General features: G+C 49.1%; 1 protein-coding gene across 1 annotated transcript; it reads left to right on the top strand.

The window, feature by feature from the left end:
- Positions 1–4438: 4438 nt before the first annotated feature.
- On the top strand, positions 4439–22844 carry LOC114607335 (uncharacterized). Its single transcript, XM_028750444.2, has 3 exons — positions 4439–4533; positions 13340–13471; positions 17778–22844. Exons 2-3 carry the CDS (start codon positions 13375–13377, stop codon positions 21431–21433), a joined length of 3753 nt encoding a protein of 1250 aa, XP_028606277.2. The 5' UTR covers positions 4439–4533; positions 13340–13374; the 3' UTR covers positions 21434–22844.
- The last annotated feature ends 398 nt before the right edge of the window (positions 22845–23242 follow it).

Below are 23242 nucleotides of genomic sequence, written 5' to 3'. Positions count from 1 at the left end.
AAATTGCTTTTATATGTTGAGTGTGCCTCTCACATTTTTTATGCAGACTTTTGTGAAAGCCAAAAGGCATGTTTTCAGTGAATAGAATAGGTGAGATATAATTGAATGTATGAATGGCTGGTATTTTAGTCTGGATGTGGGGGATGTTTTTAGCTCTGGCCCATGAAGGAGATGGGTCGCTAGCAGCTGCTCACGTTCCTGATGTGCATTTTGACAGGAGACAAACAGATTTCAGGGGCATAAATTGGGTGGCAAATGTAAGGGAGGCTTTGAGTCCCTGGGATTTAAATGGCACAGACCTCCCATCTCATAACAGGGAAAGGCAGACTCAGGTAGGTAGCCATGTTGGTCTGACGTGGGGGTGGGAATTGTTCAGTAGCTCCTTAGAGACCAACTAAGTTTGATCTGGGTATAAGCTTTCGTGCGCATGCACACTTCTTCAGATACCAGGGAAAGGCAGAAGCAGCAGGTGGCGCTGTGGGTTAAACCACAGAGCCTAGGCCTTGCCGATCAGAAGGTCAATAGTTCGAATCTCTGCGATGGGGTGAGCTCCCGTTGCTTGGTCCCAGCTCCTGCCAACCTAGCAGTTCAAAAGCACAACAGTGCAAGTAGATAAATAGGTACTGCTGTGGCGGGAAGGTAAATGGTGTTTCCGCGCTCTCTTGTTTCCGTCACTGTGTCCTGTTGCACCAGAAGCAATTTAGTCATGCTGGCCACATGACCTGGAAAGCTGTCTGTGGACAAACGCCGACTCCCTTGGCCAGAAAGCGAGATGAGCGCCACAACCCCATATTCACCTTTGACTGGACTTAACCATCCAGGGGTCGTTTACCCACCTTTACCAAACTCTTGGATCCCTCCTGTTGCTAACAGCTGAGGGGAAGAGAGAGGGAACCTGCAGTACTCCCAGAGACCGCATGCTGAGCAGGCCCAGCCCAGCAAGCAAGGCGGAGAGGAGAGCTTAAACGCTCCTTTTGTACCCAATAACCCAGGTGGACCTGGCACAGAAAGAGCTTTTAAGTTCCCTGCCTTGCTTGCTGGGCAAAGCCCACTCCGCACTCCAGCTCTGGGGGGCTAAGGATGCTCACACCAGATCCTGTGGGTGTCAGAGTTAGGTCCCTGAGGGCTTTTGGGATCTGGGGACACTGGTGAACCTGGGAGCTGTCCTCCTTAGATAGCTCTCTGCCCGTGCTTTTCTGCATGGAGGAGGACTTTGGGTTTCAGCTTCAGACTTCAGAAGGTGAATTGCAAATAAAAACCTTTCCTCTCCCTATTTCTTTAGCCCCCTTTTCCTGCTTCCCAGCAAGATGGCTTTGCTGGAAGAGAAATTATTATTTTCTCCAACACACACACAGACACACCCCTGACCAGAAAACCCTAACCAGATGTAGGCTGGGATGTATTTACACTGGCGAAATCTCTCCCTTTCTGGGAAATGCTCTGGCTGAGTAGAAACCTTCCTTACAACTGGCCTTGACCGGCTGTGAACTTGAGCTTCCTGTGCCTTCGTCTCTTCCGCTTTCACTTCACTTGGCAGAGCCCAGTCTGAACTCCCTGCACTCCCCATTAGATCCAGCCAAACCTCGAAGCTGCCAAAAGGCAGAAGAGCAGGGCAGAGCTTACAAGACAAGACTGCTAACATTTGCTCCTATTCCTTATCCTTTTTGTAGAAATTTAGATAAATGCATTTTTAAAATGTGAAAAAGTGTACACACAATGTCAGTGTCCACCAGGGCTAGTGAACCTCAACACAGTCCTGCACCAGACTGGTGACTGGAATGTCATGGAGGACCCTCTGAACATCTGCAACTATCATTGCCCCTTTTGGAACTGGTTTCAGAATAACGCTGCCGCAGAGGCCTCAAGTCCTTTCAAAAATCTCACACAGTAATGAAAATAAATACCTCAGCAAAATCTGCTCAACTGAGAAAGGAAGTTGAGAGGTTCCTCCAGGTCAGCAGCACTTCGTGGAAATCAGTCTCTTCCTCCTGAGTTGGAAGGGACCCCCCCCCCTCCAAGTCCCATAAGAACGTAGAAAAGAACATAAGAAACCCCCCTCTTGTACAATCCTCTTTTTAATAATAATAATAATAAGAATAATAAATAATTTATTATTTATACCCCGCCCATCTGGCTGAGTTTCCCCAGCCACTCTGGGGGGGCTCCCAATCAAGTGTTAAAAACAGTACAGCGTTAAATATTAAAAGCTTCCCTAAACAGGGCTGCCTTCAGATGTCTCTTAAAAATAGGATAGCTGCTTATTTCCTTGACATCTAGTGGGAGGGTGTTCCACAGGGCAGGTGCCACTACCAAGAAGGCCCACTGTCTGTCTGGTTCCCTGTAACCTCACTTCTTGCAGGGAGGGAACCGCCAGAAGGCCCTTGGAGCTGGACCTCAGTTTCCAGGCTGAACAATGGGGTTGGAGACGCTCCTTCAGGTATACTGGACTGAGGCCATTTAGGGCTTTAAAGGTCAGCACCAACACTTTGAATCGTGCTCGGAAACGTACTGGGAGCCAATGCAGATCTCTCAGGACCGGTGTTATGTGGTCCCGGCAGCCACTCCCAGTCACCAGTCTAGCTGCCACATTCTGGATTAATTGCAGTTTCCGGGTCACCTTCAAAGGTAGCCCCAAAGAGCACATTGCAGTAGTCCAAGCAGGAGATAACCAGAGCATGTACCACTCTGGTGAGACAGTCTGCAGGCAGATAGGGTCTCAGCCTGTGTACCAGATGGAGCTGGTAAACAGCTGCCTTGACACAGAATTGACCTGTGCCTCCATGGACAGCTGTGAGTCCAAAATGACTCCCAGGTTGCGCACCTGGTCCTTCAGGGGCACAGTTACCCCATCAGGACCAGGGGGTCCCCCACACCCACCCTCCCCCGTCCCCCAAGAACAGCACTTCTGTCTTGTCAGGATTCAACCTCAATCCATTAGCCGCCATCCATCCTCCAACCACCTCCAGGCACTCACCCAGGACCTTCACTGCCTTCACTGGTTCTGATTTGAAAGAGAGGTAGAGCTGGGTATCATCTGCATATCGATGAACACCCAGCCCAAACCCCCTGATGATCTCTCCCAGTGGATGCAAGTAGATGTTGAAAAGCATGGGGGAGAGGACAGAGCCCTGAGGCACCCCACAAGTAAGAGCCCAGGGGTCTGAACACTCATCCCCCAACACCACTTTCTGAACACGGCCCAGGAGGAAGGAGCGGAACCACTGTATGACAGTGCCCCCAGCTCCCAACCCCTCAAGACGGTCCAGAAGGATGTTATGATCGATGGTGTCAAAGGCCGCTGAGAGATCCAGCAGAACTAGGAAGCAGCTCTCACCTTTGTCCCTAGCCCGCCGGAGATCATCAACCAGTGCAACCAAGACAGTTTCAGTCCCATGGTGAGACCTGAATCCCGATTGGAAGGGATCCAAATGTCCGCTTCTTCCAGGCTTGCCTGGAGTTGTTCAGCAACCACGCGCTCAATCACCTTGCCCAAGAATGGAAGATTTGAGACTGGGCGATAATTGGCCATACTGGCCGGGTCTAAAGATGTTTTTTTAAGAAGCGGTTTAATGACCGCCTCTTTCAGCGGATTTGGGAATGTTCCCTCACAGAGGGAATCATTCATCACCCCACAGAGCCCATCGCCCAGCCCTTCCCGGCTCGCTTTTATCAGCCAGGATGGGCAAGGATCAAGGAGACAAGCGGATGGTTTCACTCGTCCAAGCAGCCTGTCCACATCCTCGGGGGTAACGGATTGGAATTGATCCCATGTAACATGACTAAGCAGGACTCCAGCACTCACAGGACTCCAGCCATCTAGGTTGGCTGCCATCACTGCCTCCCGTAGAACCAGATAAAAGCTGTTTAATGTAAGAGCACTTTTGCGCAGAAGAGATGTTTTTAAAATACAAATACAGTGGTACCTCAGGTTAAGAACTTAATTCATTCTGGAGGTCCGTTCTTAACCTGAAACTGTTCTTAACCTGAGGTACTACTTTAGCTAATGAGGCCTCCCGCTGCCGCTGCGCCATTTCTGTTCTCATCCTGAAGCAAAGTTCTTAACCTGAGGTACTGTTTCTGGGTTAGTGAAGTCTGTAACCTGAAGCATCTGTAACCTGAGGTACCACTGTACTACAAACATGCCTTCAATGGAGAAAGGGGGGTTGCATCCTTTCCTTAGGGTCAATGGAACCCAAAGCGCATGGATGCCACATGGAAACAGCGCCCCACGAATGCATGTACTCCCTAGTGCAGGGCCCAGCCTTGTGGGGAGATCACTGCTAGAGGCTTTTGAGGCCAGAATGCTGAGCACTGCAACTAGTTCCCACAATCTCTCCGCTTCCCTCTCATGCAAGGCATGTTTTTTGCCTACATGTAAACTTTCATTATCAACCAGATAAAAGGAGAAGTGGTCTGTGTGCCTTGAAACAGACTTGGGCCAAAGAGGAGACACACATCTTTTGTAGGTTTCCTCAAGAAGACGCGAAAAAATCTTGAGGCTAACAGGAGATTCCTCTGATTTCCACAGCCTTGGTAAGTAGCTGAAAGGCGGAGGGAAAGTATTGCTTAGAAATGCTCAGCGTCTGCAGCAGTTCCTCTTATGTGAAGGCTGTTATCCATTCAATCTGGGATACTGAAAGAGGACACCAACAGTGTGGGGCAATGGTTAGAGTGCTGGACTAGAATCCCCACTGAGCCATGAAGCCTAACTTTCCTCGCAGGGTTGTTGTGAGGATAAAGGGGAGACAGGAGAAGCATGCAGACAGCCTTGAGCTCCTTGGAGGGGAAAGGGTTAAATTATTATTATTTTATTATTTATTTCATTTCTATACCGCTTTATATTTTTGAGAAAAATCTCAAAGCGGTTTACAGAATATTAAAACATCAATAAAACAATCTGAAGAAAGTCAAATATAGCATACAGTCACAATTAACAGAAAACTAAAATATTATCTTAAGGATTTCAGAATAAAACATTACAAAGGAGGTCAACTACAGAATACATACCTATCTAAGTAAATAAATAGCTATTGCTCTGACCAGCTAATTTTTTTCATGGATTTTTTTTAAGTCAACAAATCACCCTGATTTGGCCCCACTTGGAGCAAATGTGCCCATCTGTGCCAGGCTTTGGGAGGGGGGGGCTAAGTTGGACCAAGAGTCCGTCTCAGTCTGGGGTGCCTTCCTAACCCCACTGCTGCCCTCTGGCATTTCCCCTCCTGCTCCTTGGAGGAGCGATGGTGGAGCATTTTATTTTCTAAAGACAGGAGTAAATTTATATTTTATTTAAAATACTTTGGCAAGGATGTAAAGACATGTGTGGATTTTTTTGGGGTAATTATTGTTATATAATAGATAGATAAGGGTAAAAGACGCAGTAAATGTAATCTTAAAGACGGAATCCATGGAGAGAGGGAAGGATGTCTAAGGGTTCGAAAGAACTCTGTATTGCAATGTTGGAAATCGTTTTGTTTTATATGTATAATTTTTTTTCTTCAAAAACTCATTAAAAAAATTATAAAAAATAAACTTGCATTTTAATGACTGAAGCTGCAGCTAGGGCTGAGAGATATCTGGTTTCCCACATACACCACCAGCTAAATATTGCCATATACCAATATATCACAATGTCTGAAATAAGGGTGGAGCGACCTATGTAAAGGCATTGGCTGGCCTCACGGTTTTCCCCACATTGTGATTTTTTGCATTACACACATGCAAATCATGACTGCCAGGTCAGAAATTATGAAACTGATATCACAATAGGGACTTCAAACCCATTTTGGATGATATATTGATATATCCTCCATCCCTCGCTGCAGCAGCATTTTCCTGCAATGTATGTTTGCAGGAACTCTGGTCTTGCTGAGAAGCCAGCCGGGCAGAATATTGCTCCCTTGGGCACTTTCTTCAGGGCAGCGCGTAGTTAGAACTATGGAACTCCCTGCCACAAGGGGCTGTGATGGCCACCAGGAGGAGAGAGGGCTCTTGCGCTCCAATCCTGCCTAAAAGTTTCCCAAATTACGATGAGTGGTCACCACTTTGCTTCCAGCTCCATTCAAAGTGTTGGCTATGATCTTCAAAGCCTAAATGACCGAGGAACAAGTATCTCCCTGACCCTCTTTGGACTGCGCCTGCTGGGGAACTCAGATCAGATCAGATGGCAGGCCCTCCTTTCATACCCTCCTTGTTTCTCAGGTGAAAATAGAGACACCTTGAGACAATTACAACCTCTCCGCCAAACCTACCTCACAGGATTGTTGTAAAGGAAAAAATGTACATGGGAAAGGGTTGTGTACAACACTTTCAACGGATAAATGGAATGAAATATGATTTTAGCTGTAAGATGCCTTGAGTCCCTGTTAGGGAAAAGGTGAGTAAACATCATCATCATCATCATCAGTGGTTTTTTCCGGGGGGATGCAGGGGTACATATACCCCTAAACATTTTGTGAATCTTTGTACTTTTGTCCATTTACTGTTTTTATTTCCCCTGACTTGAAGTATAAAATGGTGATTTTCTTGAGTCAAAATGAGAATACCCCTAAACATTTTTTTTAGAAAAAAGCACTAATAATAATAATAATAATAATAATAATAATAATAATAATAATTGCTATTTTCCTGAAAAAAAGAGGTGAACACCTTCCTTGTTCTCTTATAATGGCAATGGTGCCCACCTGAGAAGTGCAGGTGAGTTCTGGCTGGGGAAAAAAGCCCTGATGATGATGATGATGATGATGATATAGAAATGCTGATCATGATCAAGAACATAGCAGAGAGTAAATCCTATTGAACTCAGTGGGACTTAGTTTGGAGTCTAAATGCTTTGGATTCAGCTGTAAGGCTGCCCATTCTTGACCCTGTTACCTGGGAGTAAGCTCCACTGAGTAGACAGTATCAGGCTCCGTTTACAATAAAGGAACCAACACTCCCTGCGTTTCCCAAGAACATGCCTCCCTGCTGAGGCGTTGCAATTGCAGAATGCAAAGTGGTGACCTTTTCCTTCAACCTTATAGGAAGGGCTTCGTATGCCAGCTTCATCATGCCAACACCAGGGCCCTGATCCAGATTGCTCCCCGGCTTTAGTAAAAGAGAATCACAGAATCATACAGTTGGAAGAAACCCCGAGGGTCATCTAGTCCAACCCCCTGCAATGCAGGAATCTGTTATGTAGTGTAGTTTCACCCTGGGCCAACAGGGGGATACTGTATATAGTTTTCACTCAGGTCTGTAGATAGTTTTCACTCAGGTCCGCGGCAGTTATTTTAGGCGGGAACTCTGGGCTGTTGTGGTTACAATGTGACAGCCGGCTGCCTATAAATACAGGCCGGCTGAGCTGTTCACAGTCAGTTCTATTCCAGCTTACCATAATAAAGAGCTACTTGAAGAGATCGCTGTGCCGGCTGCTATGTCAACCCACGACTTAACACTGGCGACGAGGATGGGATGGATGGACATCAGAGCACAGCCAGATGCGGCCAGCCTCTGAACTGAGCTGAATCACTGAGCTGAATCACAGAGCGAAATCACTGAGCGAAATCACTGGGCAGAACCAGTTCAGAGCTGACTGTTCTGGCTAGAGCACTGTGTTCCATCCATCGCCCTTCACGCCGGCATCGGAATCATGGCTTCACTTGTGCCTCTACCGCCGTTTGCGCCAGCCTCTGAATCATGGGACTCCTACCTCGCTCGGTTCGACTGCTACCTCCAAGCCAACGAACTGACAGCAGTATCACAGGATCGGAAGCGGGGCCTATTCCTCAGCCTCTGTGGGCCTGAGGTGTTTGAGACGGCCCGAGCGTTGGTTGCGCCTGAAGCAGTCCAGGCATCACCATGGGACACGATCCAAGAGAAGCTCCGCAACCACTACGCACCAAAGCCGTCCAAGATTGCTGCCCGCCATGCGTTCTACCACAGGAACCAGGCAGAGGGGGAGTCAATCAACAACTACACCACCGCCCTGCGACAGGCTGCAATGCACTGTGAGTTCCGAGACTTAGACGATGCCCTGATGGATCGAATCGGCTGCGGGGTCCGGGACATCCATCTGCAACGGCGTCTCCTAGCCAAGCCAGACCTCACGCTACAGAAAGCCATTGAGGAGGCTGTGGCCTCAGAAGCTGCTGAACGCTCCGCTCAGGAGATCCGCAAGTGCAGCAGCCTGCGTCTTGCTAGGGAGCCCGTTCCGGTGCATCATGAAGAGGCCAGCAGTGAGGAGGCATCCTCCAGTGAAGACGATGATGTGCACCAGACAAAGCGGGAGCGCAGGAAGTTCCAACAGAAGTCCAAGGGCCAACCGGAATGTGCTGGCTGCGGAGGCAACCATTCCCGTGCCAAGTGTCGATTCAGAGACGCCATCTGTAGGAGGTGTTCCAGAAGGGGCCACATCGCTAAGGTCTGCCGATCGGCTCCGTCTGACACCCCCCCTTCATCGACTCGCAAGTCCAAGTCTTCACTCCAGTCTGCCAAGGAAAGTTGTTTCGCTCTCACCAACTGCCGCTGCCCGTCTGGAACCACGATTGGCCAAACCGACTCGCCTACGAGACGCAAGCTGAACGTCACGGTGCTCATTGAAGGAGCTCCATGTGACATGGAGATCGACACCGGGTCTGCCCTGTCCATCGTGTCATGGAGCACCATCAAAAGACTGGTACCCAGAGTGTCCAAAAGGCAACTCGACTCTCACCGCGTACACCTGAGAGACTACCAGGGAAACGACGTTCCCGTGGTAGGCGTTGGCCGGTTCCGGATCGCCTTCAAGGATTTTTCGGGCCTGCTCCGGTTGGTGGTGGTCGAAGGTCAGCGGCCAAGCCTCCTAGGGCTAGACTGGTTTGATGCCCTCGGCCTGGAAGTCACCGGCATCAACTGCATCTCTAACGCAGAGACCGAGGGTCTGGTCAAAGACTTTGCCGAGGTTTTTGACGGCACCTTGGGCCAATATACAGGTACGCCCATCTCCTTTAGCCTGGATCCACAAGTCGCCCCCATCAAGCTAAAGCCACGCCGGGTTCCCTTTGCTCTCAAGGCTAAGGTGGACGAACAACTGGACAAACTGATCGCCCAAGGAGTTTTGGAGCCGGTTGACCACGCAAAGTGGGAAACCCCCATCGTCACGCCTGTCAAGCCAGATGGGTCGGTGAGAATCTGCGCTGACTACAAGTGCACGATCAACAAGGCACTTCAGCAGCACGCTTATCCGGTTCCTGTTGTCCAACACCTGCTGCATTCCCTGGGTGAGGGTAAGGTCTTCGCTAAGCTGGACCTTGCCCAAGCCTATCAACAACTGCCAGTCGATGATGCCACTGCTGAAGCCCAGACGATCGTCACCCACCGGGGGGCATTCCGTTGCCGCCGGTTGCAGTTCGGGGTGAGTGTGGCTCCTGGCATCTTCCAAGGCCTTATGGAGCGTCTCCTGCAAGGGCTTCCGGGCGTGGTACCATATTTTGATGACGTCTTGGTGTCTGCAGACTCACACCAGCAGCTGTTCGAGCGCCTCCGTGCCGTGCTGACCAGGTTCCAGGAGGCCGGGCTCAAGGTAAAAAGGGAGAAGTGCCAGATCGCCGTTCCACAGGTAGAGTTCCTGGGCTATCTTATCGATGCCTCCGGTCTTCATCCAACCACATCCAAGATCCGCGCTATCCAGCAGGCCCCCACTCCAAAGAACAAAACGGAGTTGCAGGCGTTCCTGGGGCTGCTGAACTTTTATAACATGTTCCTGCCCCACAAAGCCACAGTGGCTGAGCCTCTTCACCGACTCCTTAGCACTAAGACGCCTTGGGCCTGGGGTCATCGGGAGACGGCGGCTTTCAACGCGGTCAAGGCTCTCCTTTCTTCGGACAGTGTGCTGGTACAGTACAGTGAATCCAGGCCGCTGGTCCTTGCCTGCGACGCCTCACCTTTTGGCATCGGGGCTGTCCTTAGTCACCGTTTTCCAGATGGAAGAGAAGCACCGCTCGCCTACTTTTCCAGGACACTATCTCCGACGGAACGGAATTACAGCCAGCTCGACAAGGAGGCATTGGCACTTGTGGCTGGAGTGAAGAGGTTTCATGAATACCTCTATGGCAGGACTTTTGACCTCATCACTGACCACAAGCCACTCCTGGGCCTCCTCGCCGGTGATCGTCCAACTCCACCGGTCCTCTCACCACGCATGCTGCGATGGACTGTTTTCCTGGCTGCCTACCACTACCGGCTCATCCACCGCCCGGGGAAATCGATGGGCCATGCCGACGCCCTCAGCCGTTGCCCTCTTCCAGCATTTGTGGAAGACCCGGCTCCAGCTTCATCGCTCCTTCTGATTGAGGATCTTCCGGCAGCGCCTGTGTCGGCTGCCACTGTGGCCTCCGCATCTGCCCAGGATCGCACCATCAGCCGGGTGCTCAACTGGGTGTGGAGGGGGTGGCCACAAGGGCCCTTTGCATCGGAGTTCCAGCCCTTCGCAACCAGACAACATGAACTCTCAGCTCATCGCGGCTGTCTGCTGTGGGGAGACCGCGTCGTGATTCCCCAGGGACTCCGTCAGCGCGTCCTGGAGGCTCTGCACGTTGGCCACCCGGGAATTGTCAAAATGAAGGCGTTGGCTCGGTGTTACGTCTGGTGGCCTAATATGGACGATGCCATCACTGCCTGGGTGTCCGCCTGTCAAGCGTGCCAGGAGTCGAGGCCTGCACCACCGGCAGCTAAGGGATACACGTGGGAGACGCCAAAGACACCCTGGTCGAGGGTGCACATCGATCTGGCTGGCCCCTTTCACGGCCGGACCTTTATGGTAGTGGTGGACGCCTATTCCAAATGGCTGGAGGTCGCCCTGATGCCCTCCACCACTACCGAAGCTGTCATCCGGGTGCTGCGAGGCCTGTTTGCAACGCATGGGTGTCCTGATGTCCTTGTCTCTGACAACGGACCGCAGTTCACATCAGGCACGTTTGAGCGGTATCTTTTGGGACTGGGCATCCGCCATGCCCTAACGGCACCCTTTCATCCATCCAGCAACGGGCAAGCGGAAAGAATGGTGCGCTCGACAAAAGAGGCACTGGCGCGCCTGGACCGGGGAGACTGGCATGAGCGGGTCGCCGAACACTTGTTCGCGCAACACATCACCCCTCATGCGGCCACAGGGAGGAGTCCTGCGGAACTGCTTATGGGCCGCCGCCTCAGGTCACCGCTCGACCGGCTACACCCAGACTTTGCCGTGGCTGAACCCCCAGGCTGTGCCAACGCACCACGGTCATTTGTCCCAGGAAACCAGGTCTTTGCCCGGAACTATGTGGGGGACATCCCTTGGGTGCCAGCCACAGTAGTGGGAGTCACTGGACCTCGCTCGTACCAGGTGGCACTCGAAGACGGGCGCTTGTGGCGACGGCACATAGACCAACTTAGGCGCAGGGTTGGGGACTTGGACACTACCGAGGTGCCCCCAACTGCGCTTGCGGCTCCAGAAGAGACACGTACAGATGGCGAGGCTCCACCTACACCTCCCTCGCAAACTGCCAGCGTGGAGCCGAACCAAGCCGTCTCAGAACAGACTCAGACCACTCCACTTGCGGAGGCTCCACTCACAGCAGCGGATCCAGGGGAGTTGGTTCCAACGCCACCTAGGGTCGCACCACAGCCTCAGCGAGAACTGTGTGGCCCTCCGGACTTGGCTACCGGTCCCCGGCGGTCTGGCAGAGTTTCCAAGCGCCCAACTCATTTAAAGGACTATGTTGTTGGACAGGTATCACTGTTGGTCTAAGTATGGGAAATGTAACCGATATGCTTTTGTGCCTAATTGAACCATTACGCGTAGTGCTGTATATAAGGAAACCATTACGATTGTAACTAACGCCTTATCTCGGTGGGGAGGGGTGTTATGTAGTGTAGTTTCACCCTGGGCCAACAGGGGGATACTGTATATAGTTTTCACTCAGGTCTGTAGATAGTTTTCACTCAGGTCCGCGGCAGTTATTTTAGGCGGGAACTCTGGGCTGTTGTGGTTACAATGTGACAGCCGGCTGCCTATAAATACAGGCCGGCTGAGCTGTTCACAGTCAGTTCTATTCCAGCTTACCATAATAAAGAGCTACTTGAAGAGATCGCTGTGCCGGCTGCTATGTCAACCCACGACTTAACAGAATCTTTGCCCAATGTGGGGCTTGAACCCATGACCCTGTTAGGAGATCTACTTAAGGCTGAATGAAAGCCAGACACACACACACACACACACACACACACACACACACACACGTTTTACTATTTAGATAGACTATCTTTTCTCCAGTGTCTCCAGAGCCAGTGTGGTGTAGCGGTTAAGAGTAGTAGACTCGTAATCTGGTGAACCGGGTTCGCTTCCCCGCTCCTCCTCCACATGCAGCTGCTGGGTGACCTTGGGCTAGTCACACTTCTTTGAAGTCTCTCAGCCTCACTCACCTCACAGAGTGTTTGTTGTGGGGGAGGAAGGGAAAGGAGAATGTTAGCCGCTTTGAGACTCCTTCGGGTAGTGATAAAGCAGGATATCAAATCCAAAACTCTTCTTTCAAACCACAGGCATTAGCACACTTTTTCTTTTCTCCTTTCTCAAAACTGGCCATGTTTTAGGTTCATCAAACCAAATACAAAGTTGTTGAGGTGTGCATGCATGTGCAAACATGGGGAGGGGGGGTGTCAAACTGAGCCTTTGACCCAGATGAAAGAAAATCTAGCCTTCCAAGGGAATTGGTTCCAATGGAACTGTCAAACAGTTCTCACCCTCACAAAGTTACTTTATAATGTTTAGCCAGAATCCTGTCATTTGAATCCTCTGGTTCAGTCCTGCCCTCTGGAGCAGCAGAAAACAAGCTGGCTCCATCTGGCATCTTCTTGGATAAAGGTAAAGGGACCCCTGACAGTTAAGTCCAGTCGCAGACGACTCTGGGTTTGTGGCGCTCATCTCACTTTACTGGCCGAGGGAGCCGGTGTACAGCTTCTGGGTCATGTGGCCAGCACGACTAAGCCGCTTCTGGCGAACCAGAGCAGCACACGGAAACGCCGTTTACCTTCCCGCCGGAGCGGTACCTATTTATCTACTTGCAGTTTGACGTGCTTTTGAACTGCTAGGTTGGCAGGAGCAGGGACCGAGCAACGGGAGCTCACCCCATCGAGGGGATTCGAACCGCCAACCATCTGATTCGCAAGCCCTAGGCTCTGTGGTTTAACCCACAGCTCCACCCGCTGAAATAAGCATCTTATTTCACTCTGCAACATTCCCCCCTCTTTTTTGGTTCCAGCCTTGCTGGCACCCCTCTTGATGGTGTCGCTAGTCCTCCTCGTGCTCCAAAGTCTGCCCTGGCTCCTTCACAGCTCCTGTTTCTTGCAGGGAAGTGAAAGCGGGAGAGCAGCGTGACCTGAGCCATGGCGGGAACAGACAACACCATTGACATCCCTGCCCTGGGCCGCCCGTTCCAGCTGGGAATGCTGTACGACTGCCGCAAAGACTCCCTGATCCCAGGTAAAGCTGGCAGAGAGGTGGGGGGATCACTTTGGGTGGGACGTCTGGGGCAGAAAATGGTATTTCATGTGGCATATGAAATACGGAGAGACTTTAGGTACATGAAGCGCCCCCACCCTCCGAAAAGGATCCTGGGAGCTGTCTTCTAACCTCACAGAGCTACAATTTCAGCACCCATAACAAAATGAAGTTCCCAGGACTAGGGGGCTTGATTTAAATGTATTGTACAGTGGTGCCTTGAATCTCAAACTTAATCCATTCCGAAAGTCCGTTCCAAAACCAAGGCACGCTTTCCCATTGAAAGTAATGCAGAACAGATTAATCCTTTCCAGACTTTTAAAAACAACCCCTAAAACAGGAATTTAGCATGAATTTTACTATCCAACAAAACCATTGGTCCATAAAATGAAAGCAATAATCAATGTGCTGTATTATAAAATAAATAAGACAGTATTGTAGATGATAATAATAAAAAAAATATTTTTTTCTTACCTGCACCGATGATAGTCATTGTTTGGATGGGGGACTCTTATTAAAAACAAAAACGCAAAATAAATAGCAAAAACAAAAGCACCGTTTGACTTCTGAAATGTTTGGAAACCAAGAAGCAGCTTCTGATTGGTGCAGGTGCCCCGGAAACAACAGCCGACAGCCACATCAGACATTCGGGTTCCGAGAAACGTTCGCAAACTGGAACACTTCTGGGGTTTCGGCATTTGGGAACCAAGGCATCTAAATACCAAGATACCACTGTATATATGTCACACTTGCTCAATTATTTGTCCATTTTGGAACAGGGCATACTATGTCCATCTACGTTTCTCTTTTCAGATTTAATTCAAAATAATCTTTTAGGGTCTTTTGTGCTTTCTCAATAATTTTCTGATTTTCCAACAGTCCTTCGTTCAACAATGAATTATCTGTCCCTCTTAACTCCATTAAAATTGAACTATGATCCAAAAGAGTTTTTGGCAAAATCTCAACCTTTGCAGTCCTTTAATGTGTGGTTTTTATTGTGTTATATATCATGTTATAGGATCGATGGAATAGTTTTGTCGATAGTTCTGTCAACAGCTTTGTGACCCATTTATGGTGCACAGTGATCTTAGGAATAAATGAAATATAACAACTGCAACTACAGTTAGACTCGTTGAAATGAATGGAGCTCTTAACCATGCCTAGTTTGGGCTGAGTGATGTCTGGTTTTCAACATCGTGATATATCACCAGCTAAACATGTAGATGGTCAAGGGAGTCATGGGCTCAAAAAGGTCAAAAACCTCTATTTTCATGAGAGCGATATGGGAGGGTATGGTAGTATGTCCCTATTTTCATTGGAAAAATGTTGGAGGGGATGCAGATTATTCCAACAAACCAGTGTTAGTGGCAAGATGCATCACTTATGATGGTGATGATTGTTTATTAAATTTGTTAGTCACTTTATGTAGCCCAAGGCAACTCCAAGCAATTTACAACCACTAAAAAACCCCCAAACCCGGGGGCGTCTTACCCATAGAGGCTAGTGGTGCGGGTCGCCAGGGCGCCAGTTTCTGGAGGGCACCAGTGAAGAGGCGGAGGCTGGACGCAGCACCTTCCAGCATCAGCTCGCTGCCCTCTCCCACCTCCGCCATGCTGCACCGAAGCAGCGCCGTACCGCGCCCGGAGCCTCCGCCTGCCATGGCCACCACAGCACGAAGCAGCCAGCTAAGCTGGGAGGTGCCGCGTCCAGCCTCCGCCTCTTCCCTGCCAGAGGAGCCGCCCTCCAGCCGCTGCCCGCCTCTTCCAGCCCCACTGACAGTGCTGTCCTCCCTAAAAAACTCTGGGAAATGGGGAGGGGGCGCTGGAGGGAGCTTTGCATCACGGCACCAGATAAAGCTTAAGACGGCCCTGCCCAAACCTCACAAAGATACATGAAAAACAATAGGGAAAGATACAGTTAAAACACCCCCCTTTTAAAAGGCTACAGATAGCTTGAGTCCAAAGGCCTGGTTAGAAAGATTCTGTCTGGAACCTAAAGATATGTAATGATGGTGCCAGGTGAGACTCCCTGGGGAGAGCATCCCACAAACTGGGAGCCACCACAGAAAAGGCCCCGTTCTTGTGTTGCCACCCTCTGGGCCTCTTGCGGAGGGGACACACAAAGAAGGGTCTCAGGTGATGATCTCAGGGTCTGGGTTGGTTCATTTGGGAAGAGGCGGTCTTGAGATCCTGGGGTCCACCTGCTTCCATGTGGGTTAGCTGTGTTTGGTGGCTTCCTGATGTTGACGCTGCCTTTCGTACCCTTGTTTGGGCACCCAGCTCAACAGGCAGCAATGGTGGGCCTTGGGGTCTCAAATTTCAGTGGCACCCTGTGCGACACCAGAATTTGGCGGCCCCTCTCTTGTGCTCCATTCTAACTGGCCATGCTCCCCTAAATTTGCCTCTGATGGCAGAGGGGGCACCTCAGTGGGTCTCAGCCTTTGCCTCACTCGAGGGGCGCAAGAGGTTGGGCCTGCTGCTGGTCCAGGCCTCCATCTGAGGTGCCTTTCCCTGCAAAGTCCTCCCATCAATTGGTGGCCTCACCAGTTCCCAGGATTCTTTGAGGTAAGCCACGTGCTTCGAATGGGCTCTGTGCAAGCTGAGCAGCATTAAGGCTCCCAGAACAACCTGCTCTTCCATTAGGCTTCTAAGGGGCTAAGAGCAGCATAGGGTTCTTCTAGCTTCCTGGGTCCCGCTACACCTGTGGATGCAAACCTCAGGAATCATCTTTCACCTGCAAAAACGTCCCAGGGTGGTCACCTTTTGCTCAGGTGTGAACAAAACCTTACAGGGAACCAGGCAGAGGGCCTTCTCCATAGTAACACCCGTCCTGTGGAACACCCTCCCATCAGGTCAAGGAGAAGACATCTGAAGGCAGCCCTATTTGTTGTTGTTGTTTAGTCGTTTAGTCGTGTCCGACTCTTCGTGACCCCATGGACCAGAGCATGCCAGGCACTCCTGTCTTTCACTGCCTCCCGCAGTTTGGTCAAACTCATGCTGGTAGCTTCAAGAACACCATCCAACCATCTTGTCCTCTGGCGTCCCCTTCTCCTTGTCCCCTCCATCTTTCCCAACATCAGGGTCTTCTCCAGGGAGTCTTCTCTTCTCATGAGGTGGCCAAAGTATTGGAGCCTCAGCTTCAGGATCTGTCCTTCCAGTGAGCACTCAGGGCTGATTTCCTTCAGAATGGATACGTTTGATCTTCTTGCAGTCCACGGGACTCTCAAGAGTCTCCTGCAGCACCATAATTCAAAAGCATCAATTCTTCGGTGATCAGCCTTCTTTATGGGCCCCTCAGCCCTATTTAGATGAGCCCCTCAGCCCTATTTAGGGAAGTTTTTAATGTTTGATGTTTTATCGTGTTTTTAATATTCTTTTGGGAGCCACTCATCATCATCATCATCATCATCAGGAGCATATGCTAAAGAGAAAGCAACTCCTCGCTGCCCTCCATGTGTGGTTTGTATAGTTTTTTTCATCATATATTGCTCACTTCCTAAACAGAAGAGAACCATCACTAAAAGGGCTTTAGATATTTTCAAGGGCTTGGGAAAATTTTCTGCTCAGGCTTCGGTAAACCTCTGATTTCAAAGTTCTCAGACAGCAGTGGTGCTTATCAAAAAGGTATTCTTGGTTGAAATAGAAGATCAGAACGGGGAACAGGAGAGAGGTTCCCTATGCTCAGCTATGAAGAGAAACAAATCCATCTTCTGAGAGCGATGAAGGTGGCAAATCAGGGCTCATCCATACTTTCGCTTGACCCATATTTTGTGTACAGATCCCTGGGTCTGAGAGCTTTTCTTGTTCTTTGGCAGCTGTGACTTGCAAAAGCCCCTCTCAGCCAATAACTGAAGCTCAGTTCAGCACAATCTCTCTTTGCATCTAATCCATGCATCTAATAAGATCTGATTCAGTGGCTAAGATCGGGTTTTTGCAATCACAGCAATGGAGCAACGAGAAAAGCTCTCGGACCCTGGTGGAATTAATTGGCACACGATACAATTAAAATAAAGGTCAAGGGAAAGTGTGGGTGAGATCCTGAATCATCTCTGGTCAAACAGCGTAGGAGTCATTTTGGAAACCTTTACAAAGCTGCACAAAACTGCTCGACCGGGGATGATAATGGGAGAAAAGAAATGTGTGCCCCATCCTGGGCAACGATGGCTCTATGGGGCCACTTTTAACACAATTATTTCCCTATGCAGGCTTAAGCGTTTTGGATAGAGGGGCTCGATATTTATCTGTACATCACTAAAACCTTCTGTGGTTGTTTCTCTGTTTGATTCCAGGAATCACCCTTTGGGACCAAGACTCCCTTCAGAAGGACCTGGATATCAAACCCCAGCCCAAGACGGAATCTGAAATCATTGCATCCGACTCCATCGATGATAAGGCCTCTGCCCTCAATGTCTCAGCATCGCTCAAGGCCAGCTTTTTGGGTGGAATGGTTAAAGTGGAAGGGTCAGCCAAGTACCTTCAAGACACCAAGCAGTCCAAGCAACAGGCCAGAGTCACTCTGCAGTACAAAGCTACCACCAAGTATTCACAGCTGACCATGAGCCATTTGGGAATCCAAAATGTCTCTTACCCAGCAGTTTTCGACCATGGCACAGCCACCCACGTTGTCACTGCCATCTTGTATGGAGCCCAGGCTTTCTTTGTGTTTGACCGAAATGTCTCTTCTTCCGAGTCCGTGCAAGACATACAAGGAAGCCTCAAAGTTATGATACAGAAGATGGTCACTATTGAAGGCGAGGCAGCCCTCCACATGAACGACCAGGAAAGAAACCATGCAAGTCAGTTCAACTGCAAGTTCTATGGAGATTTTTCTCTGGAGAGCAATCCAGTGACTTTTCAAGATGCCATGAAAGTCTACACTGCTCTGCCCAAAATGCTGGGTACCAATGGGGACAAGGCTGTGCCTGTCAGAGTTTGGCTGTACCCACTGACCAAGCTGGATTCCAAAGCAGCTAAGATGGTGCGTGAAATCAGCTTAGCACTCATCTATGATGCCCAAAGCGTCATGGAGCAACTGAGCGAAATCGATATGAGATGCAATGATCTGGCTGCTAATCCCATTGCTAGCACCTTCCCAGAAATAAAGTTGAAAATCAAGAGATTCCAGGATTTCTGCAAGCAACACAGGCAGACTTTCCAGCAAGATCTGGCAGGAATCTTGCCTTTGATCCGGGGAGGGGGGAAAGAGGAAAGAGTTCTGGTAGACATCTTAACATCCATAAATCAATCACCCTTCAATGGCCAAAGACTCAATGAATTTTTGGACACCAAGGAACGAGAGATAAATATGGTCAAGTCTTACCTTGATATCCTGAGTGAGTTAGAAACCATCTCCTCCCAGAATAAACTGGAAGAGGTAGTGCTTAACCACCAGAATGAATTTGTTGTCTCATTTACATTCACCTCTTTGCATGATAAGGAACCATTTTTAACCAGCTTACAACACTTTCTTCAGAAACGATCAGCAGATCCTACAGGAGTCCAGAATGCACCTGAGGAGTGGAATGCTTGGTTTGAGCGAAAAGACATACAGAGAAAAGCTCGGAAAGCTGCCAAATCCATTGTTGATTTTGCCCAAGTCAATGAATCCAATGGGAAGACCCGGTTCCTTGTGGCTTCTGTCCCAGATCAGGACAACCCAGGAGCTACCATTTATCTCTATGAAGATGGGGAGATGGTCAACAGCAACTTTGAGCTGCCCTCAAAACCTCTCCCTCCACTGATTGGCCGAATTGGACATGAGTGTGTGCAGCTGACATTTCAACCAGCTGAGTATGGGAGGGCTTCAATCTCTAGCTATCAAGTAGAGTACAAGATTGCAGGAGAAGAAAATTGGAAGATTGTGAATACTGAGGACAGTCAGGAGACATTCCAAGTGAGAGGGTTGGGCGCAAACACAGAATACCAATTCCGATACACTGCTAGGAGCAAACCAGGACTTAGTGAGACTAGTGATTTGAGTAGATCTGTACAGACACTTCCTACCAGCCCTCCTGGGAAACCGAGAGAGAGAACTGTAGAGTCTTCCAAAATCAGTCTTGCCTGGGAGACTCCAAAGGTCATTGGAGCTGATATAAAGGAGTACAAAGTGGAGTACAGGGGGCTGGTGGGCGATAAGGACAGATGGAATGAAAAAAGAACAGGGGCAAGAAGAGAGTCCTGCCAGCTGGATGGACTGAAGCCTCACAGAACCTACAGACTCAGAGTCTCAGCTGTATGTTTTGATGGGGCTGAGAGTGAGCCCAGTGAAGAGACTGAGATTTCCACAGCAATGGAAGAAGAAGAAGAAGAAGACGGGGCAAATATACTAGCTCGAAAATACCTCCAGGAAAGCACCCTGGTGGAAGATGGGCAACCATCCGTGTATGTACTTCCCCTGGAGGCCACCTCAGATCGATCGGCCCCCGTCCAAACATACCAGCTAGGAAAAGAGAACATGCAGGTCCCCAACAAAGTTATTGTGATGATGGGGGCAACGGGGTCAGGGAAAACCACTCTCGTCAATGCCATGATCAATCATATCCTGGGTGTGCAATGGGAAGATGATTTCCGATTCAAACTCACTCAGGCTGAAAGTCAGTCCTCAGAAGTGACCGCCTACGTAGTGCACCACCAGAAGGGTTTTGAAGTCCCTTATTCTCTCACTTTCATTGACACTCCAGGATTTGGAGACATGGGAGGTAGGAAGCAGTACAAACGGATAACAAAGCAGATCCGGGAGTTTTTCTCCACCCCGGGAGGAACGGATCATGTCGATGTCATCTGTATTGTACTTCAGGCCTCCAGTGCTGCCTTAACTCGTGCCCAGAAATACGCCTTTGACTCTGTGCTCTCCATTTTTGGGACAGATATAAGGAACAACATCCAGATCCTGATCACCTTTGCAGATGGACATTCTCTTCCTGTTTTGGAAGCCATGAAGAAGGAGGATGTGCCATGCATTAAAGATTCCAGTGGTAGCCCAGTTCATTTCAAATTCAGCAATTCAGCTCTGTTTGCCAGCAATTCTGAAGAGAATGAAGGGAACCTAAATCCTAATGACAAGTTCTGGAAAATGAGCACTGCAAGCATGAAGACATTTTTTGACACATTAAGCTTACTAGACAGTGAAAGTTTAACTCTGACAAAGGAAGTGCTCAGGGAACGGAAGGAGCTAGAAGCCATCACAGAAGGGTTGCAGCCCCAAATCAGAGCTGCCCTTGGAAAGCTGGAAGAGTTGAGGAAGACGAGGCAAGCTCTGGAGGAACACAAGTCTGAGATGGCAGCCAACATAAACTTTGAGTTTGAAGTAGAAAAATCTGTGCCAGGGAAGGAAGACATCTCTGCCGCTGGAAGATTCACAACCAATTGCATGAACTGTCACTACACCTGCCATTATCCTTGCCCGATCCGGAGAGATGAGGGCAAGCGCCGTTGTGTAGCTATCAATGCAAATACGGGAAAATGCAATGTCTGTCCTGGCCGCTGCGTGTGGAACATGCACTTCAATCAGAAATACCTGTTTGAATATAAAGTAACAAAAGAGATTAAGTCCTATGATGAGTTGAAGCGAAAGTATGCAGACGCCTCTGGAGAGGCGATGACCCCAGAGAAGGTGCTTGGAAATCTCAACCAGGAATACAAAGAGGCTAAGCAAGCCTTAGAAGACCTCATCCAGAAATCATCTCAAAGCCTCCAGCGCTTGCATCAAATTGGATTGAAGCCCAACCTGCTCTCCACTCAAGAATACATTGACCTGCTCATCATTTCAGAAGAGCAGGATCTGGAGCCTGGATACCAGAAGAGAATCCAGCTGCTAAAGGAAGTGAGGGAATCTGTTGTAAACAATGAGTGTCCTCTGCTATTGGATCAAGATCTGTACGACCCAAGTGAACAAGAAAAGTCCTCCTCCCTGCGGGCCAGATTTAGGAAGTTTTTTTGCTTCTGATGCCCATCTGCACCCGGGCATCTGACAGCTGTTATCAAGTGTTTTAAATAAGGGAGTATTTTCTAAATTGGCGCACACACCCTCTGATTGCTTTTGGCTATCAGTAGTGATTTCAAGTTATAGGGCTGTTAATTAGACCAGAGTTGGGATATGTGTGTGGGGGGGAGGGTGCTGCCAGATTATTCACACTGCTTCTTGTCCGGCTGCTTCTCCCCCAGGAAAACTGCAGCAGTAATGTTTGCTGCTTTAGCTAAATTTGCACTATTTCCTCACCTGGCTTTGAGGTCTGTCACCTGGCAGGTGACCAGGGGCTTTTAGGTAGGTACTTAAAATGCTTTGCGCTTGGGCTACTGACACAACTTGTATACAAGTTCCATATGCTGATTTATATGTAGAGGTGAAAATCTGGGTCTGTGAGCAAATTGAGATGATGTTTGGCTGGGGAACACCCTGGTGATGTGCTTTCCATCATGCCCAAGCGCCCTATTAACCAAAATTAAAATAAAATAAAATAATAAGGGGAGTTACTCCCAAACTACACCCTTACTTTTGACTACCCAGCATCTCATCTCCCTCTATCTTACATTTTCCTGGAACAAAACTCTTAGAAGGTATTCCTTTTGACACTTCCATTCCCATCAGTCCCAATTGGCAATGGTGACAGGGTTATAGGGTTGTGTGGTGTTCTATTCTGCGGGGGGAGGGGAGAACATCACACAAGGAATGTGAACAGGGCCTCATATACTGCAGGAGGGTCCTTTGTACCCACCCCAGCATAGGATGGTGGTTGGAAGTTGTTCTCTATATGTGCCTTCAATTTTTTGATATTTTTTTCCCTTTGAAACTTCAGCTGATCCAGAACATCCCAGCCTAACTGTTGACTGGAGCTACTTAGCTGGGATATATGCGACCCCTTTGCTGCAACTGCTGCATTGGCTCCACATTCATTTCCAAGTCTAATTATAAGTGAAGGTTATAACCTCGGAAGGTTATAACCTTAAAGGGCTTATGAACTGGGGAGGCTCCCCTCTGCGTTCCGCCAGAATCAGAGGCAAGATTGCAACCCCCAGAAAGGCTGCTCCAGCCCATTCTCTGCTACTCACCTGCAAGATGACACTCACCTTTGCTCTTCTAGGCACAGCCTGGGCTCTCCAGGTCTGTGTCTAAACTCTTTTTATTTGTTTTGCTCTGCTACTTTCCCCATGAAAACCCGCTCTTTGCTGCTGAATCGAAACAAACAGCCGCCCACGGAAAGCCTGAATTGCCGTTTGCTCCAATTCAATAGTGAAAATCAGGTTTCCCTGGGGGAAGCTGTGGGGGGCGGGGGGGAGTGCTTGGAAATGAACCAGGAAAGCGTAGGCCTGTGCCTAGAAATTGCAGGTCAAAATGTGCATAATCCCCAAGACTTCTTGTGCCCTAGCTGTGTATTTCACCCGCCATATATGATCTATCCTGAGACAGGGTTTTATTGCTATATTCTGCTGTTTTCACTCATGTTATTCTTTTTGATCATTTTCTTATCAAGAGCCATGCTGAAAAAAGAGATATAAACTTCTTTAAATAAATAAGAATGCAACGAATAGTCCATCAACTTAGCCCTTGATATAACTGCACTTGCAGAAATGCTATCCTGCTACTGCTTGTGCCAGTGGTACCTTCAAAGGAAGCCCTGGATATCTCAGCTTTGCTTTCTCCGTTTACACTAATGAAACATCCTTCAAATAAAAGTTGATCTGTTCTTTAAAAGCGGTCTCTGAGGTGTCTTTGGGTGGCGGTGGGTATGGCGGAGACATACGAACTTATGACACT

This window comes from Podarcis muralis, chromosome 12 (assembly GCF_964188315.1).
Source record: "Podarcis muralis chromosome 12, rPodMur119.hap1.1, whole genome shotgun sequence".
NCBI classification, from domain to species: domain Eukaryota; kingdom Metazoa; phylum Chordata; class Lepidosauria; order Squamata; family Lacertidae; genus Podarcis; species Podarcis muralis.
The sequence above is the reverse complement of the archived record's forward strand: the minus strand, read 5'-3'. Positions and strand labels throughout refer to the sequence as shown.

Excerpts from the sequence above, each read along its gene's own strand:
- LOC114607335 (XM_028750444.2), top strand. The coding sequence starts at position 13,375 with ATGGCGGGAACAGACAACACCATTGACATCCCTGCCCTGGGCCGCCCG. Across the intron at positions 13,472-17,777 it reads CAAAGACTCCCTGATCCCAG|GAATCACCCTTTGGGACCAA; the intron begins GTAAAGCTGGCA and ends GTTTGATTCCAG.